Raw genomic sequence first — 19,219 nt, forward strand, 5'->3', positions numbered from 1 at the left:
CTTTACAGGTAGCTTCTCCCCCCCCCCCCCCCCCCCATTAGAATGCTTTCAGGAATACCATATTCTGTTCTGCTAAAATGGGCTGGAGATTAAATGGTCGTCTTGTATGGAGCTGAAACGTTACCATTCAATAAGGTAAATCAAAATAAAGGACATTTTTTAAATGCAGAAAAGAGAGACTGCATTATCTCTCTTTGATACTCAATATTTACAGAGACAAACACATCTACACATGCTGCATGGCTGACATCAAGCAAGGACCTCATGCATTCCCATCAAGCTTTTGTGATTAATGAAACTGGGCATTTGCCCACCATGCATTCTAGTACAGATTTCCTCTTAAGGAAAAAAATGGTCACAATTGGCCAATGTACAGTTGCAGTGAGCAAGTGAGGCTAATTTTAGAACATTCGTTAATAGTATAGTTTGGACGATAGGTGTAAACTCAGGAATTTTTATCCAGCTACAGACCTAAGAACTTTCAGTACTTCAACACTGCCAGAAGAGCAGAATAGCACTCTGTTAGCCTTTGTTCTATCCAAGAAATACAAAAGGTTGTATTTTAAAAAAAAATTTTTAGTCTACAGGTAAGTGCCTGGTTTACAAATTCAGTTTGGCTTTCTCCATTCTGGTGGTCTTTTAATTTTACTGTAAGGATGGTCAAACACTGGAACACATTGCTCATTCAGGGAGGCTGTGGAGTTTCCATCCTTGGAAACAACCAAAACCTGACTGGACGTGGTACAGGGCAACCTGCTCCAGCTGGTGCTGCTCTGAACTGGTGAGATTGGACTGGATAATTTACAGAAGTCCCTTCCAACTTCAACTATTCCATGATTTTGTAGTTGTGATATATTTATCAGTAGAGGTAAATTCATAGCAGCTGATGGCAGGAACATCAGACTGAGTGTTTGGAGGCATCTAATGGGCCTAGAGATGCCCAGTTGTCTGGGTGTCAGCCAGTGTTGGACTGCAGACCGAGATTCCCTATGCTTCCTTTAGACTCTTAAAGTTCCTGAATTGTCTGCCATGACTTATAATATGCTTGACAATAAAGTCAGTATCTAAGTAAGAGACAGAGAAAAGCAGACCCCAAGAAACATGAAGGGCAATCCACAATCCAGATTGCAAAGCTCTGCCAGAGATAGTTCCCAAGGTCTCAGCTTGTATACCCCAACAGAATCACTCTCTTCTTAGAAAGTAAAGTAATAACATATGCCAAAGTTGCAATTAATCTTCACAGAAAAAGTCTGAACAAAGGTAAAGGCACCTCACTCCTTTTTTAAGCTGAAAAGAGGTTTCCTGTGCCCTACACTAATCAACACAAAGAATAGGACCCTAATTGAAATTAGAGGAGATGGACAACACTGTAAAAGTGACCCTACTATCAGATGTGAAAGGAAAATGGGCTCTGTGTTACTTCATTAGCTCTATACGATCTCTGCACTTACACAAAATGACATGTAGTGGATGTTCCAAAAGTTAAACTGTGATACAGCCTTCTATAACATACAGTCTTGTCCACTGTCCTTTGACTGTATGCCCAGAAATAAATCTGAATTTAATTTACTTAAACTATGGGTTTGACCTGGGTCTAACACTCCAACAGTAATCTTTTTCAGACTGATTCCCACAGAAAAAATAATGAGTTTTTACCGATGAAACACTGGGTACACAGACAAAATAACATCAGCCAATCTTAAGGGGACAAAACCCAACAGATATATAAATACAAAATATTGTAGTCATCTTGCAAAAAAATTCTAAAATGTAATTAAATTGCATAGTGAAGTCAATCTAAGATAACCACAGACCTATAATTTTTTGGCTGTGGATGCAACACTTCTCAAAGACATATTCATAACTCTTTAAATACCTCAGTTATAACAAATGCACATATTTAATGAAGCATCAAGTAATTTAACAGTGACTGTTGTACAAACAGTCTTGGAATTTATTACAGGAAGTTTCATAGTTTGGCCAAATAACTACAGAAACACCACAGAATGGATTTCAAAATGTATACAAAGCATATTAATTACCAGCTGTGCATATGGTTCTTTTAAACAACAAATGTTCTGCTGAGGCTACCTAGAAAAGGTCTTATGAAGGGATGCACCTAAGTTACATTCCTGGCCTTTCCTAAATACATTTAACGCTTTTCAGACACAAAGAAGCTTTTACCCAGACAAAACCCTACGACACAGATTTGTAGTTACTGTATACAAACCCACTAACTTGTTTTAAAAGATCCAGAAGTAAATCATCGTATAAATGGGAGAAAAATAAGCTTCAGTTATGAAGTTTTCACATTTGCTGGTTTAACATTAAAGTAAACCCCACCAAATAAGAACTGCAACCGGTTTGCAGTTCCTGGTAAAAAGTGACACTTATTTTAAATGGAAAAGTTATTTTATCACAATTTTGTAGAACTTAACAACAAATTCCACCTCTGCTATAGCTAACTATCAATAGAAAGAGTTTCCAAAACCACCGAGAATAGACAGAAAAGAATACAGTAGGGGTCTTCCCCTCTTATTTTGCTAACTATTATACTAGTAGTCCTACGTTCCTGGCAGAACAGGATGCCTTTTCTTCATGACTTCTTCTTGCAGAATTGCTTTTATATCTATGCTGAACTTCTACTAAAGCCCAAAAATGCGTCTCTCAAGAGGCAAAGTGAGTATGTTCAGGTATTAAATCTGTGCTTGCGCTATCAATTTGAGATGTTTCCAAAGCACCAAGAAAAATGGGAACTGACAGCTCTTTTCTTTCCTAGCAATCACTTTACCACTGACAAAGCTTCAAGTTTCTCCTACACTTTTGCCCAAATGTTGGTACCAGCTGGGACTGTCATGTTAACTGGCCAGGCAGCCCTGGTCACTGAGGAGCTGTAGGTAATTCCATCCCTTTGAAGATTACAGTCCAGGCAGAATGTACATTACTGTCCCATGAGTGCTTTACCATTCATGAGCTGCTGTTTTTCATGATTTCTGAAGAAAACAGCACAGAAATGGGGTTCAACTACAGCCCAAAATTAGTTGTCATCAAGGCGTTTTGTGACTTACCCTCCACAGACCATGAGTTGTCTTAGGATGTTAGCTGTGTGCAGCACAGTGACCTGCCCAATGATGGCAACATGAACCCTGCTGGTTTTAATGCAATTTTTTCATGATTATACAGATAGCTTTAAAGAAGAATGCCTTACCTTGGCGTATAAAAGTTTGGCTGGTATCTAGTAATATATCACAGCCTTCTACTATCGTTCTTTCTATGGCTAGATTCTTCCGGATGTTTTCTGTGTCACTCACTTCATCATGCATCACCCTGTTAGACACAATACAAAATGCACTTTAAGTTCCCTGAAATGTATCTTGCACCTGTTGTGTCTGTTTTCACTTGCACTTACACAGCGTAGACACAGAAGGTAGTTGATGTCCTTTGCCACCTGCTACAAAACAGATATATCCATGCAGTACATGATCACTCTAGATCAAGTTTCTTGCCTTTTTTCTCCTCCCTTTCAAATAATTCTTGCAATCATTTAGTTTTTTCAACAGTGGAACCAATTTTGCCAGACTTGTTTTTAGGCTATTTCTAAATACATCTGACATGCCACCAAGCTAAAAACCCTTCACAGCTAATAGAATAGTACTTCTTGATCCTTAATAGACCAGGCTGCCACAAACCTGGAAGTTATAACACATTGTAGAGTCCCTGCCCATGACTTTAGGTTCCCACTCTGCTCTGCTTCAGTTTACATCTCAATTGTACCATTCACTTTGCCGTTGCTTCCTGTAACAACCACAGCCTTGATGGCACACCGCTTACTTTCTCCCACTTTTTTTCATAGGCATCCTCCCCTTACAAAGAGAAATACGGATTTTTTCAAGGCTGAAACCAACCCAGAAGTTTATATGGTGTTGTGATGTATAATATTTTCCTAAACTGGGACCAGACTGCACTATCTGAAAGCTCTTCCTCCCTCAGAATTACATTAAAGAGATGGAAATGAGTCACAAAGTTTTATATTTATGGTCTACACTGTCTGCCTTATGAGCAGAGGAGGATCAATCAGTCTCAGCCTCCAATTCTGAATGCTGAGTGACAAATTAGTTGGATCATCAATGAACTCTGACTTATGAGATGAAGCCACGTCAAAGCTGATTGATCTGCTTCTGCACATAACACTGGCCAGAGAAATTCTCTGCTTTGCTTGAGTGGAAAGGAGACATTACTTTTTTCTGCTTCAGATGGCCTCAGAACAGGGCAGAACTTGCTGAACACTGCAGGAGTCAAACACAGACATTTCTGTAAAAGATATTGCCTGCCCAGCTCTTTAAGACATTAGAGCTTGAAGAGGTGGCACAGCATGACCTGACTCAGAAAGCTGCCTCTGTTAAAAACACAGTGGGACAAAAAGGAAAAAATAATAAGCTCCAAATTAATGGGCAGTCTGCACAAGGTAGCAACTTTGTCTTAACAGAAAAAGAAAACTGACCAGTCAAGAGCACACAATTAACAAAAGCTGTAAAGTGATCCCTCTGTTACAACTAAATATTCTCCAAGTATATCTTCGGTGAATACTCCAGATACTCAAGATTTATATCCTGGAGTTCATGCAGCATTTCTTTGTTCACAGCAGAAAACTGTGTTTCCCAGAGATAACAACCAAATTTCTTACTGGACTGACAGAGGGGAACATCTGAGAATGGTCTGGGAGTTCAGGGAAGAGCTTCATTTTGCAGGTTGCTACAGGGAGCCCTAGCTCTCAAAATATACCTTTAGTTCCTGTTTATCTGGTATTATTTGAAGCATATGTGAAAATCAGTTATATTCCATTAATGCACATAAACTATAACACAGACTGTGAACTCAGTACTCAGTACTTTTCAGGACCCTGATTGATTCCCGTTGTCACAGAGTAACAGAAATGCCCTCTTTCTTTAAACTGTGAAAAAAAAATCTATTTCTCTATGCAAAGAAAATTGCTTTGCTCATAACCCAGGGGTAGGTAGTTCCTATAGCAACCACGATTCTCCCCTTCCCAAAATACTAGGACACACTTGAAGATTTATGTTAGCCAAAAAACCCCAGAAGAGCCAAAATATTAAATGGTGGTATTTGGGGGTTTTATCATTATCTTTGGTTTGGTTTGGTTTTGATCCTTTTCTTTAAAATAATTTTTTTAAAAAGCACAAAATCAAACCAAAATAAAGAAAATAGGTTTTTCATTTCAAAACCTTTGATTCAAGATTATTGAACATAAGGTAGAAAAATCTTACCTTGAAAGTTCTTCCAGTTTAGACTTAGCAAATTCAAGGCTTTTTCGCTCAACATGTTCATGTGGTGTGTGAGCCAGAAGTTCATGAAGTGTTATAATATATCTAGGAATCTTAAAACAAATAAGGTATAAAATCAGTAAATCCTTAAAGGAATAAATCCAATACAGCTTTTTGTTATATATTAGCTATCACCTTGGTCAGAAAAGTTTTGCAAACATAGCCTTTTTTAAATGAATATCCACAGCTAAATGATTATACATACATTCTAAATATAACTACTGTCAAAAATACTGAACTTTTGGGTGATAGAGGCTACATATGCATATGTATGTTTTTAGTTTGAGGAAGCACAAGATCCATTTATTACATTTTAAGAAAAAGATCAGATCAGAGGCAGACATAAATACAACAATAAATTTCATTTTTTCACGCTGCTATCCAAGTACCAATAGAGAACACCTTCAAAACTCCCTGGGAGATTCATACATACCTTCCCCCAATTTTAATAGGATACATGCATCTAAATTTCTCGTGACTTTGAAAATCCCAGCTGACCAGTTTGCATTTATATAAAATTCACTTTGCACTAATAGACATTGAAGAATATGCAGTATTTGACTATTAAAGGCCACAGGGTAGCACAAGGACCCTGATCCATTTATTATTACTTAAAGTAGTTTCAGGGCTTTTAACCAGAACCAAGTGATACTGCAGTATAACTTGTCTTTACAGAATAAAAGTTACTTAGGAAATGGAGACATGACTTCTCATTATGCTGAAGTGAAAAGTCATCAGCAATGACATCCTCCATCACATATGAATAGGACCCTCTCTCTTCCTTCTAAGATCCCATGACCTTGTTTCAGATCAACCAGAAAATCCCAAACCTTTACAATATACAAGCTCAAAGCTAAAAAAAATGTATTGTTACAGGTGGTAATGCCCCTTTAGGCTAATATGAGTAACTAGCACTTACACAAGTGTCACTGATGCCCCCTTTTGACTCTACTTGCTTTGCCAGTAACTGAACAAACTGAGGAGGTTCACTATTCTCTTGATGAGTAAAATGTTAGGGTAAACATAAAAGTCACAAAATCATCAGGCCAGTGTTTCAATAGACCTCTTAAAACAGCCACAAATAATTAATCCAGACAGATCAAGACAAAATATCAGAAGGATAATAAAGTTTTCAAAACTTTTGCAATACATTTTTCATTTCCTAAAGACCAGGTCACTGGAGAACAAAGTGGGAGCAAAGTTTCAAAATGTATTCCTAGTAAAATGTTTGTAGGTGCTCTCACTTGCTATACCAGGTACATTATCCCTCTCTGGGCTGCTTCATAATCCTGCAGTAGGCAGAAGTCGAGTAATTGTTTCTCAGCTTTTTTTCTTTTGGTGCTAGTCCTCATCCCACATTCTGCTTCAACATACATAAGATTCTGAACAGAGATGAATGACTATAGTTGGGAGGAAAGATCTCTACAGGCAGTTTCATTATAACAACAAAACAAATTAAAACTAAATTAATTTGCATGAGTGCATTTTTAGTTAAGCAAGAAGAATCTTCAGTCAACTGTAATGTCAGTAACACAAAATGAATCAAACAAACATTAAAAACAAATAGGCACAAAAAATATACAGAGACTACCTGAAACATGGGGTAAGTAAGGAAAGTTTCCAGCATTCGCCCCTCACATGCTGGGTTGGCTTCATACTGCTTCAAGAGTTTGTCAAAATCTCTGTTTTGCTTACAGTTTGCCAGTACTTGTAGACTATATTGATGATTCCGAACAAATTCTTGATATATGTTCAGCATTGGCAGCAGAATGTCAAATAAGTCAGCTAGAAAAAGTCAAGAAATGCTTTTTTTTCCCAGCTATCCATCTCTCAAAATGTATTTTTAAAGAAACTACTATGCTCTATGGAAGGGAATTACTATAATCAGTTCTGTTTCCAATATACTGAGATTTTAGAAACATTAAACTTAGTTCTTTTCACCTGCCAAAACATGGTTGTTCTGATTAGTTAGTAATCAGACAATACCACCAAAAATTCAGGGGCTTGTGTCTAATCCATGTTTAGGGCAGAGGCATTCTCATGTATGGACTGCAAGACAGTCATTACTGCCCATGTGGGACTCCCACTCCACCAGATCTCATGGTGTCAGTTCTGGAAATGTGTTCCATTCTAAAGGGACTTTTAAAAAGTTCTTTCTTTAAAAAAAAAGACCTCACTGTAATTTCAAAAATAAATATTAAAATTGTACCCCTAGAGAAAAATACAGTAACTTACCTAGGATTAAAGTAGGCCAATTAGCTATTCTTGCTTTTAAGCCTTGGTGAAATATCTCATGAAGAAACATGATTGTTTCACTGAAAAACAAGTATTTAAACATACAAAAAGAAAATTTAGGTTTTATTTTCTGCTTAATAATTCACAGAGAAACATCTCTTCCTGGTTATTAGTGTATTAGTATATTTTCCTTTCATGGCATTGTTTAAAATTTTTGGTGTAGTATCTCTACAAAATATATAGTATTTGGTGCAAAAGGCATATTCTGTTTAATTCTTTTAAACAAAAGCATCTATTAAATAATATGTTCCAGTTTAATGAATAGGTTTTCCAAGAATATCTCTGACAAAGCATTCAGTAGCCTAAGGGGATTAAAAAGATGCAGAAAACCTCAAGCCAGTGGTAGTCATCTACATTCTCCCTTGCTGCTGTTTAAGATTTGAAACTTTCAACTCTTCTATAACATGAACCTTAATATTGTACTTTAGCTCATGAGGTCAACAGAAGAAGGCAACATCCCAGTTATAAGAGGAACCATAAAGAGTACAGTGATCATGAATGAGCTATGAAAGGGAATCCTGTCTCATAACTAAAGGAACATGTTCTATTTCTTAGAGGTTTCAGGCAGACTTAGATGCAATCCCAATCCTGGATCAAATTTTAGATGCCTGTTGGCTTATTTGTACATACTCATTATGATAGTACTTGGATGCTTAATGCAAGCTACAATTCTTTTTTGTAGGATACAAAAAGACAAGCGAGAGGGAAGGAGCTCCTGAGGCAGAACAACAGAAAATAGAAAAGTTGACATACTCATCCTCAGGGCCTTATCTGGATCATATGAGGCCACTAAGTCCAATTTTGCTCTCTTAAGACAAAAGAAAACAGGAAAGGTGACAGAAAATTATGAGAACTGCCCCAAGAGGCATGATTTGTCCTTTCCTTCCTCTAGCAGAGGCAGAAATAGAATGTGAGGAGGCAAAGAGGTCCAGCTGGTTTCAAACAGCATCACTGACAGCACCTTGCCTTTTACTCCTGGAAACATGGTCTACCTCAGTGACATTACTTATATTAGAGAAAAAAAACAAGTGCCAGATCTCGCTACTGTAAACTGAAGCAGAATGGGAAGAAGTGGTCAGTGAAACCCCCAAAAAGCAAACAAAAAGCCCCGTACCTGTTGAGGAAAATGCTACTAACATCATCGTGACTGATAGGTGGCTTCTTTGAACTTGCAGCCATCCTTAAGGGCCGCAGAAAACAGTTCACAAGAACATAAAGTTGATGCACATATTCAGATTCAGCCTCCACCATGTTAAAAACTATCTGATTCCTTTTTCTCATACTTTCTGCATGGGGAGAACAAATATAATCTTGGACAATAGTCTTCCATTTTCTTCTACATAACCAGCCCCGCATAAAGCTCTGGACCTAAAAATGGACCAGGCAGAAAGGAAGAATGAGAAAAAACATTACAGAACTTATCATGAGCACTTCACTGTAGAAATAACCCTCTAAATGAAATACCTCTGTTTAAAAAAATAAAAGTGTTGCCCTTACTGATCTATAATTGCTCCTGATTTATATATTTTTTTAGATCTCTGCTTGTTAATGAAATTCCCACAATCACTTAGTTGTATTTGTTGCCAGAAAACAGATTGAACAGATATCACATACATATCAAGGTACCTTTTACTGCAAGCTCAAACGTTGTACCTTTGTATATGCTCTTCCTAGCAGCACAATTGTGCTACACACTGGGCAGGCTTTTAACTCCTTTTACCTTCCCTTACACATTTCTCTTGTATCTCCAGAAGTATTGTGCAACACTTCCAGGTAAGACATTTCAAGAGACACTTGATATCATTAGTGACATAATTCTGAAATAGTTGTTCAACTCACCTTTCTGTTTTTAATGGATACCACTTAGCATGTGTATTTAAAGCTAAGTATATCAATATACTGCCTAGTCTCAGACACCTAGGCCAGCAATATTATTATCCAGAAAAGGCAGATTTTTGGCATTCTTAAAAAGTATCTCTGTCATGGAAAAATCTACTGAAGCATAATAATCCATTGAAATTACAAGTGGATTAAAGATTACAGAAAAGGTCTACATCTCGTCACAGAAAATTTCAGTATGTCTTTGCCCTGATCTTAATGTGAAGAACATTCGCCTTGAAAGAGAAATGCAAAATCTCACTGGTAGCAGTTTACTCTGAATAAACAACTTTAAAAAAAGGGCCCAATTGTCTAAACAATCAAGATGTAGAATGCAGTGAATTATATACAGAATCAGAGCTCTCCTTCTACTAAAAAAGACATTTCCAGCTTCTAGTACAATGTTTAATCTGCTTGAAAAGGAAAATTCACACTAGGGTATCAGGTCAGTGCTGACCCTGACTCAGACTGCATGACCCAGAAAAAGTCAGAAACTAAGTCCACATGCCATAAAGGATATTATGCAATTTAAGAGACTGACCACTGTGAGAATAAGGGTGACACATATGGGACCACATCTTCAAGCATGAATTCAATTCATGCTCATGCATTAGGATTTGTGGGAGTCAGCTATGGCCACAGTTCTGGAGGCTGGCTATATCCAGCCTTAAGCAAGATTACCAAAAGTTGCACATGTAAATGCCATACAGACTGGGACAATTCTGTCCCTGTTATTAAAACCACTGGTCATAGTACCCTGGAACAATCACCATCAAACAGACCCACTGACAACCTAAACCAAGACTGCTTGCTGCATTTTCAATATTTGTATTCCAGCTGCAGTGACAGAATATAAGTCATTCTCTTATATCTTTGTAAGCATTTTTATAAGAAAGGAGTATAAAGTGCCTATACACTGGATTCCCACAGGATGTAGCCCGTAACTTAATTTCAGTCTTTACAAGCAGTTGAATGCTATGTGCAAGCTTCTTTAAGAAACTCAATATATACCTTGCAAGTAAAAATGAATACTTAAGTAACAAATACACCATGGGATAAATGTGGCACTGAAAAATAGGAAGCTGTTGTAATTTAAGAGGTTTAAGTAGGGACAGGGCAAAAGAATCTTGCTATTTGACTGTACTTAATGAAAATAAATGAATACAAAACTGGACAGACTAAAATACAGAAGTACACCCCCCATCCCACGCTCCTCTTAAGCACAGAAGGTTAGATGTTTACCTTTTTAATTTTTTTAATATCTGGATCCTCATCTTCCTGGTTGCCTTGATAAGGTCGCATTCTTTCTTTTGTTTTATTGAGAGCTATAATCTGACAAAAACAACCATTCATTAAATGCTTTCTCAAGCTAATGAAAGTCTTAGTTGCAGAACTAACAGAAAAATATTTTCCCGTTCTTCAAGCCTGTTAAAGCTGCACAGAATGACAAACATGTACTTGGTCACAGGCACATGAACACAGTTCTGTGAAAACCAGCAAGGCTCTTGATCTAGATGGAGGAAGGACCAGAAGAGAGCTGGTTCTCCTCTCAAAACCAAGTGTGCCTTTCAGACTTCATCAGCTCAGGACTGCAACAAAATTTTTAACATTCAGTGAAATAGAGCAGTTTGGAATAGTTCTCAATACTGTCACAAACAAAGACAATGTGACGAGGATCAAACTCCTCATGTGAAGACAGGTAGAAAATAATGCAATCAATGGCACCCATACTGCAAAGCAATGTCTCATCTTAAAGTCTCTGCAAAGAAGTAATCCAATCAGTTTAACAGTACCCTATATTTCTAAGAAAAATATTTAGCCAAGGGTTCCTAGGGGAACTACTACAGGACTATTATACATTAACCTTACTGGGTTCTCTTATTTTCACAATATTACAGAAATATTGAATATTACTGAAATGCACACAGCAAAATGTAATTCAGTGATTGCTTGATGACTCTGGCACATACCTCAGATTTAAGTCTTTCAATTTCTGTGTCTTGATCTTCAAGCTGATGTCGAAGCTGATTGGCTGCAATCTTTTCAGTCTCTACAATCTGGACGAGATGAATGTACTTCTGCATTAACACCTCCCTTTCAATCAGAATATCTGAATAACTAAAAGGGAAAACATTTATGTTAGTAAAAATAGCAAATTATTGTCTTCCATATCCCCTTATGAGATATTGACAGAATAAACATTGCACCGATGACAAGAAACCTGCAAAACCATGTTTCTTTGGCTTAACGTACCATAAATAGCTTGATCATAAATCATCCAAACTTAGACTGTTCCAATATCCTTTTTAGACAAAGGTGCTAGCAGTACCCAGTTTCCCAGTATCCAGTTACCAAGAGCAAGATAATTGCACTGATCTTTTTATGAGCTTCTAATTCTCAGGCTAAGCCCAAGAATTCTATTAATTCAATTTATTTTATTTATTTTAAGGGCTGCTTTTTTTCCATCTTTTGGGAGGACCTGGGGGCAGCATCTGGCACTTCAACAGAACTATTTCTATTTCTCTCCATCTGTCAGATCTTTTTATGGAAGAATTCTCATCATAACTGTTATTTTAGTTTGCTAACACCTATTTTATTGTTTAGGCCAGTTTGAGATTACTCAAATAAATGTATTTATTCTAATTAGTAACAGGAACTATGATATCAGTCTTCCTTTCAGCTCTTGGGTGGCAAACTGCCATTGATTTGTCTTTTCTTGAAAAGGGACAGTATCCTAGTGGAATTAGATGTCACAATCAGAGCAGTGACAAGCATCGTATTGGAAGTACTCTTCCCAGCTTCAGGTAAGGGAGAAATTAGTTTCTTCCTATGCAACATCTTCATCAGACTGTTTGTTCACATAATGCAGTCTCTCTCACGTAGATAATTCAAATGTGCAGAAAACACACAGTCCTGCAACGTAATCATTTTGTGGCCTTGATTCAGCACAATCTACAGACCCATACCACCTCTTTACCTAAGTTTCAGGAAGCTTGTTCCTCCGAGAGTTAAATAATTTTACAAAATAAAGAACAAACTGCACAAAACACAGCAGAACGAAGCCCTAAATCTTTCACAAGGGATCTCTTACTATTTTATGACCTATCGTTGAAAATGCTGACTATCGTATCTGTTTCCACTGTCAAATTAGCACAGGATTTGACAGAAGGAATTTTTGGATTGCACATCTTTTCCTTTTAAATTTCTTTCTACTTGCTGCAGCACTCATTAAAAAAATGAACATTTGCTATTAAATACTGTGAGGCTTTTAAAAATGTAATCATGTGCATCCTCTCCAGTTATTTTTTTTTTTATATATTTACTGCCATTTCAATCAGTATTAGTGCAGTTATATACTGGTGGGGGCCAATATTGAGTACAGCTATTAAATTCAACGCCTAAACTAGAAAGCAAGCTTAGATTTAAAATAATCAGAATGAGTTACCACAGCTATCACAAAGCAAAAGTTTTTCATCCTTGAATAGATTATAAAAAGAATAAGAATTCAATTTAGTTCTATTGCATTTATTGTTGTATTTTAACTACTGCAATAGTAAACAAGAAATTGAAAAAAAAAAAAAGCTCAGGGCATCTCTTCCAAAAAGTAAAACAACATACATAAAAAAATCTGTCATCAAGCAGTCCCTGTATCCTAACTATGCAATAAACAGTAATAAAGTATGAGATTTAATTCTTTAAAATTTTTCAATAACATTTTCTGTTTTGCAAGAATCCCTTTTCTTTTTTTTTTCAGAAACCGTATTACTTAATCTCTGTACCCTAAAAGGCATTTGCACATGATAAAAAGTGTCTGAGCTAGAAACACAGTTAGCACTAGTTGTTTTACAATGATGAGATGTTATGAAGAAAAAAATACATGTAACATATTTGAGAAAATGCATTCCTTAGTGCCTGCAGCACCACCCTGATTTACATTTAATATTAAGGGTAGTCTTTTCTACCTAAAACCAGATCCACATAGGTGACAAGACCTTTTCTTCTATTTAACCTTTTCAAAACGTTCTTAAACTTTTGCTACCAAATGTTTCCAATACAGAATTTGACAGATTTTGCTTTGCTTTTATTCAAGACTGAGGAAAATAGCAGGACACAGAATCACAAAGGGTGAACAGCAGCTGCAGTCAGAGCTGACGTAAGACTCAAAATACTATTTCATACGATGGGTTTTTTCCACTTTTTTTTATTTTCCTCCTTCAGGGGAAGAAGCTTCATCTAGATTTTTCAGCTTCTTTAAATGCATTAAGCCAGACTTCCAGAGTCTTACTTTGCTATGGAAGATTGAAAAGTTTTTGTTCTTTTGAGACGTACTTAGAGTATTTTGCCTAGTTAGTGGCTTTGGCTGTCTAAAATGTCAGTCTCAGCCTGGAAACTAAACAACATTTCCTTCACTTCCATAATTAGCAGTATGAAGAGGAGTTAATTAGAAAATCCTATGTACACCTACGCTAACTTAGAATAGGCTATCCATTTTCCTTCTGAAAACTGCTACTTGTTCTGGGAAAGGAAAATCATACGATTTTGGAATGAACTTCACGTACTTCTAACAGACCTTTTCATCCATCTCTCTGTCTGTATGAGTCAAAGATCATCATGCCTAAAGTGCTAACCTGTATATCGAGCATAATGCCAGGAGCCTTCCAAGAGGGCAAGGTTTCAACACTGACTTGATTACACATGTATACAAAGTCCTTTGTTAAAGAAAATTGTACCAAAGTGTTCAAATGTCAAAGGAAGACGAGAAATTCATAAAACAACTTGTAACCAGCCAGCCTAAATCTAGTTCTCTGGCTTGGGTATCATTTAATAGGAAGAAGCAACTGCTGTGAAGCATGGCTTTCTATGAATTAGTATTAATATTTTATTGAGAGAAGCAATTCTATAAATTTATAACAATACGTACTAAGACTTATAGACAGAGCATTCTTAAAGCTGAGGCCATACCTATTTCCTACTACCATCTGTAAAGACAGGACTCAAAACAGGTATTTCAAGAACTTTTAAGCTCTGACTGACCACTACCTACCACATGGAGACAGGAAGCAGTGAAGAAAGTCCTGAGAAAAATGATGCATCATTTAGGCCCCGTGAGAGCTGACATGCTCAGAAAATGCAGGAAAACTGGAGAAAGTTTAACCAATGCCTCATTATTAGGGTCTCCTTGTTGTGGTAGCAGACCAAAATAAAGGCTCCAGTAGTGCTACCAGCAAATATAATTGATTTTTGTATTGAATTCAGACCAGAGTTATGGTTCATTGGATCACTCTACACTAATTGTACTAAAGCTACTCAGGCAGCTGAAAGAACCAGGCATTGGACCTGGCCAGAACTATTTATGGTCATATCAAATCACCCTCTTGAAATGCAAAATGCACAACCTAATCAACTCTTTATAAAAACCAGGCAATATGGCTCTGGGGGTCTGGAAGGCAAAAGAAATTGCCTACATCTGCCCATACTAACCACCTTCAAGCAGCTATAGGACTCCTTAACAGAGGAGTAGCCTCCAGACAGGTTTTGAAGTCTAATGGCACATCAACAGCGACACTAGGGATGGAAACAGCAGAAGCTGCAATAGAACTTATGCAATCCATCCTTACTACTCTAACCAAGGTGACTTGGGACACCACCTGTACACAAGTACCATTAGCCTTTAATGAACTCCTGTATGATATGGGATATCAAAGGACACCTATGGCTGCAAGGGTTACAGGCTGAGGCTTATCAGAAGATACAAAATTAAGATGGGCTTTCGGACACACGTGGACAACTGTTTATAAAGGCTGAAAAAGAGGTGTCTGCTGATTTCCAGTCAAACAGGTGCGAAATGGCACTTGGGCTGGCGAACAACCGCAGCAACCAGGACTGGAGGATGGGTGGGTGGGTGGGTGTAGGACTGTGTGATACATGGGGAAGCATGATCAGTCCACACCCCAAATGATTTTTAACACAAGATCCTTTTAATTGAGACGGGGAAATACAAACTGGAACAGAGAGTCTTTTGGAAGGGTGGCCCCAAAAATCACAGGAAGTTTTGTGCACCCAAACCACGTCAGTTGGGGAATGGCTTACTCTAGCAGCATGGGTAAGTGGCAAGGGGAATGCTACCCTCTTGTGCGAGAATGAGACAATGCTGAAAACACATCTCATCAGACTCGCAACTCATACTAAAACCAGCTGTTCCAACTGTCCTAGCACTCCTTTATCCAGGAAAATCTGACTGTAGGAATTCATCTACAAACAAACTGGAGCAGAAAGGCACCCTACCCCATTATGCAAAACTGAGACAGAATTCAACAGCAGCCATGAAGTCCAGACCAAATACAATAGAAGGGACACTCCTTGCTGCGCAAGCTGAGGCTTCACGGAGCTGTTATGATGTTATAGCTGCTACCTCCAGAGAGTGTGATTGGTGGGATTTCAAATGTTCCCTTAGAAAACAACTACCACACCAATCTCCTGTACAGCCATCATTACCAGTATAACCATCATTGCTTTTGAAGTTTGTGTCTAAGCCATCTAAAGTGCTGTCTGCCAAGAACTACAAGCCCCCTTGCAGGGCTTAAGGAGCCCTTTGCAGCAGCACTGAGATGTCTGCTCTGGGAACATAGCCCTTCTAGGCAATAAAACAGATTTCTGTGAAGTGCTGTGCAAGGAGTACAGGAGGTACAGTCACCTCTGTTAGGCAGCGACAGGCTGTGTGATAAAAGGCTGATCTTGACCAACATAAGGGAGCACAGAGGAACAATAGCAGCTGCTGTAACCTAAATAACCTGACCGAGAGAAACCAGCCCCCTGACCTGGCTGCTGCCAAGGCTATCACAAGATCAGCCCAGGAAAGACCCATCTCCACAAACAGAAAGGGCCACAATGCCAGGCAGGGAACCCCAATAACCTAGTCAGAGTAACAAGCTCCCCAACCCATCCCAGCTCCTCCCAGGGCTGTGACAGGAGAGCCACCAGCCTCATCAGCTGGCAGGTGAAACCCACCAAGATGAGTCAGTGGAAAGGCTCTCCAGATCACCTTTCAGGCTGCGAAGGGTTACCAACTATAGAGGGGTGAGGCTTATTATGAGATACAGGGAACACCATTTGGGGATTGTACAAGGCTTGTTATGGGATGTTTAAGGGAGGAACCAAAGGCAGGAGAAGGGAGGGTTCAAGGAGGTTGAGGAGGAGCACGCTTGGGAAAATGCAGAGATAAGGGGATAAAAGGCGATAAAGGGTCACATGTAACCAGGTTGATCAGTACACTTGTCTGGCCATACTCTGCACCTGATCAGCATGGTCCATCCTGTCTTCTCATTAAACTCCATTTCTAACTACTTTCCTGGGTGAGGGGACTCTGTATATGCATCCACAGAGCTCTAAGTGCCAGCTACTGGAGTTGGGACCCAAGGGCCATAGGTCCTTGTGCGTCTGCAGTGCCAGTAACTCACTGGAGAGGTGGGAGTGTGCACGCATCATCTGGATGTGTGTATCAGTGCGTGATCACCAGCCTGGCTAGCTGGTGAGTAGGATTAGTCACTGGGAAGGCAGGTGTGGAGGATGCAGTAAGTCTAGGTTGGATCATCGCAGACTCTGTGATTTGGCTACTGGAGGGCACACGAGATCCAACCCAGCTACCAGGAAGACCATGAGGTTGGGTGGCTGACTGAGAAACTCATTTGCAGATGTGCATGTGTGCCTGTGACAGCTGGAGATGAGAACATCCAAGGGCTAGTTACCAGCTAGACTGAGTGTGCAAGGCAACTACAGGGGAGATCCATAGTGTTTGGGTCTCTATGTGTGTTCATGTGTACAGGGTTGGCAGGACCCATGCACCAATTAATGAAGGATCCACAGCGCATGCGTGTGTGTGTGGTGTGAGTGTGTTAGGTAACTGGAAGTACGTTGGGTGCAGGGCCAGTTACTGGGGTAGACTAAGTGTCTTAGTCCAGTTACTGGGGGATCCATAGTGTGCTGGGAAGGCAGGGAATGCATACGTATCTGTGGGTGATGGGGACTGAGTACTAGGAACTGGAAAGGGTCTGCGGGAACTTGGGGCTTGTACTTCCAGGTGCCAGCAACTGGGGAGATGGAGAATCCAGGACCTGCTCCTGGACAGACTGTACAGTTAGGCTGTTTACTGGAGGGACCCATACTGTATATATGTATTGTATGCATTTTTCCACTAACGTACCTTCATCCTGATCAGTCAGAGACGGGAACAGAATGAGGCTGCTGGTGTTGTCTGTGCTGACGTGAGTGCTGAATGTTTTTGTCTGTGCTGATCTGTGCGGCCAGCTGCGTTTGTATGTACATATGTGTGTTTGTCTGCACTGGAACTACATGCCTAGGCCCACTTCTGGTTCAACCTGGATAGAGGGAGCAGCAGCAGCCTTACTTCTATCAAGCTGCCAGCTCTGGCAACCCCCACCACTTTGTTCTGTGGATCTAGCTACACATTATTTGGAAGGCAGATATGAGATTGTTTTGCCCATGTTTTGAGCATTACTCAAATTCTCTCTGCCTCCTTCTCAGCCAAGTGGAAACTACAAAACTGTGGTTATTACAGCAGCAAGCTTCAGCTAATACAGCTTCTCTAACAGCAAGGCATTAGTAGCAAGACATGCAAGACATTTGCTCTGAGCTTCCAGGCAGCTCTGAGCTACCATAGCAAGCTTACAAGTGCCTGCAAAATACTATGTGAAATACACCCTGCATTAGCAAGTGAAGTGTGCCAACAAATCTGAGACCAAGCTTTTTTTTTTTTTTTTAAATTGCCTATTGGAGGGCAGTAGTTCCTCATATGCTTTAGACAGCAATGTAGCTGAAAGAAGCACTCCCACTTCCCCCCCTCCGCATAGCACTCGTGCTCTCTCACATCCCACCCATGCACCTCCTTCTCCCTTGTTCAGTGAACACAGGTGTGTTGCACAGATGTGCAGTGAACAGACCTAGAGGAATGAGACAAAATAAAACTAAGCTGGCAAAAAATAAACAAAACATTATTCCTTTTAGTGCGGATCAGTTTCCCAATTAAGTTCACACTTCTGCCTGCATAAGAGAAGGGTTGGTAAAGGTGTGGGAATGAATGGCTGACTTACAAGAATGACAGCTGCTTCCTTCAGCAGCAATGTGGGCTTATGCAGGGCTAAAGCATACATGAAACTACAGCCTGAAGCACTTAATGTAAGACATTCCAATAAGCTAACATAGAAAAGGCCGAGAAATTTAACAAGTACTGCATCCACATAAAAAAGAAGCATAAAAGTTTTTGAGTTAAATGCAAAAAAAAAGAAAAAATTAAAACCATAGAATTTGTAAGAGAGGGTGGAAAGTCCACCTCAGTGTATTGAGGGTGAAACAGATTTTTTCATAAGAGACCGAGTTCTGGAACAAAGGCCAAAACAGGACTTCCACATGCAGTCACTGACAGAGGAATTAGGATTTGCCAGGAATAAATCCTCCAGCGCAGAAATGTAACTCAGAAGCAGCAAGCCTTACTCTGCCACCCTGGATACTACTGAGAACTCTAAACACTGAGAATTCAAATAAAATGAAAAGATACAAAAAGTAGGAACACATGTAGAGCTCATGATGGAGTCCCACCAAAATATACTGATTTGCACGTCCCACTGCAAGCCCACAAGCCAAACAATGTCTCTCAAATGAAGAGAGGGCACTACGGACAGGAGCATAAG

The 19,219-nt window shown here is 39.1% G+C and overlaps 1 protein-coding gene across 2 annotated transcripts in view; it reads right to left on the bottom strand.

Moving 5' to 3' along the window:
• RASGRF2 (Ras protein-specific guanine nucleotide-releasing factor 2) overlaps positions 1-19,219 on the bottom strand; it is a 126,073-nt gene that overhangs the window by 62,448 nt on the left and 44,406 nt on the right. For both annotated transcript variants that reach the window (XM_010578069.1, XM_010578068.1), the window contains exons 3-9: positions 11,486-11,633; positions 10,758-10,847; positions 8,752-9,005; positions 7,578-7,657; positions 6,934-7,127; positions 5,286-5,395; positions 3,209-3,327 (exon numbers count right to left, since the gene is read on the bottom strand). In XM_010578069.1, the coding sequence (XP_010576371.1) occupies positions 3,209-3,327; positions 5,286-5,395; positions 6,934-7,127; positions 7,578-7,657; positions 8,752-9,005; positions 10,758-10,847; positions 11,486-11,633 (995 nt within the window). The remainder of the gene's footprint in view (positions 1-3,208; positions 3,328-5,285; positions 5,396-6,933; positions 7,128-7,577; positions 7,658-8,751; positions 9,006-10,757; positions 10,848-11,485; positions 11,634-19,219) is intronic.

The sequence above is a fragment of the Haliaeetus leucocephalus genome, unplaced genomic scaffold (genome assembly GCF_000737465.1).
Source record: "Haliaeetus leucocephalus isolate CR32 unplaced genomic scaffold, Haliaeetus_leucocephalus-4.0 Scaffold598, whole genome shotgun sequence".
NCBI classification, from domain to species: domain Eukaryota; kingdom Metazoa; phylum Chordata; class Aves; order Accipitriformes; family Accipitridae; genus Haliaeetus; species Haliaeetus leucocephalus.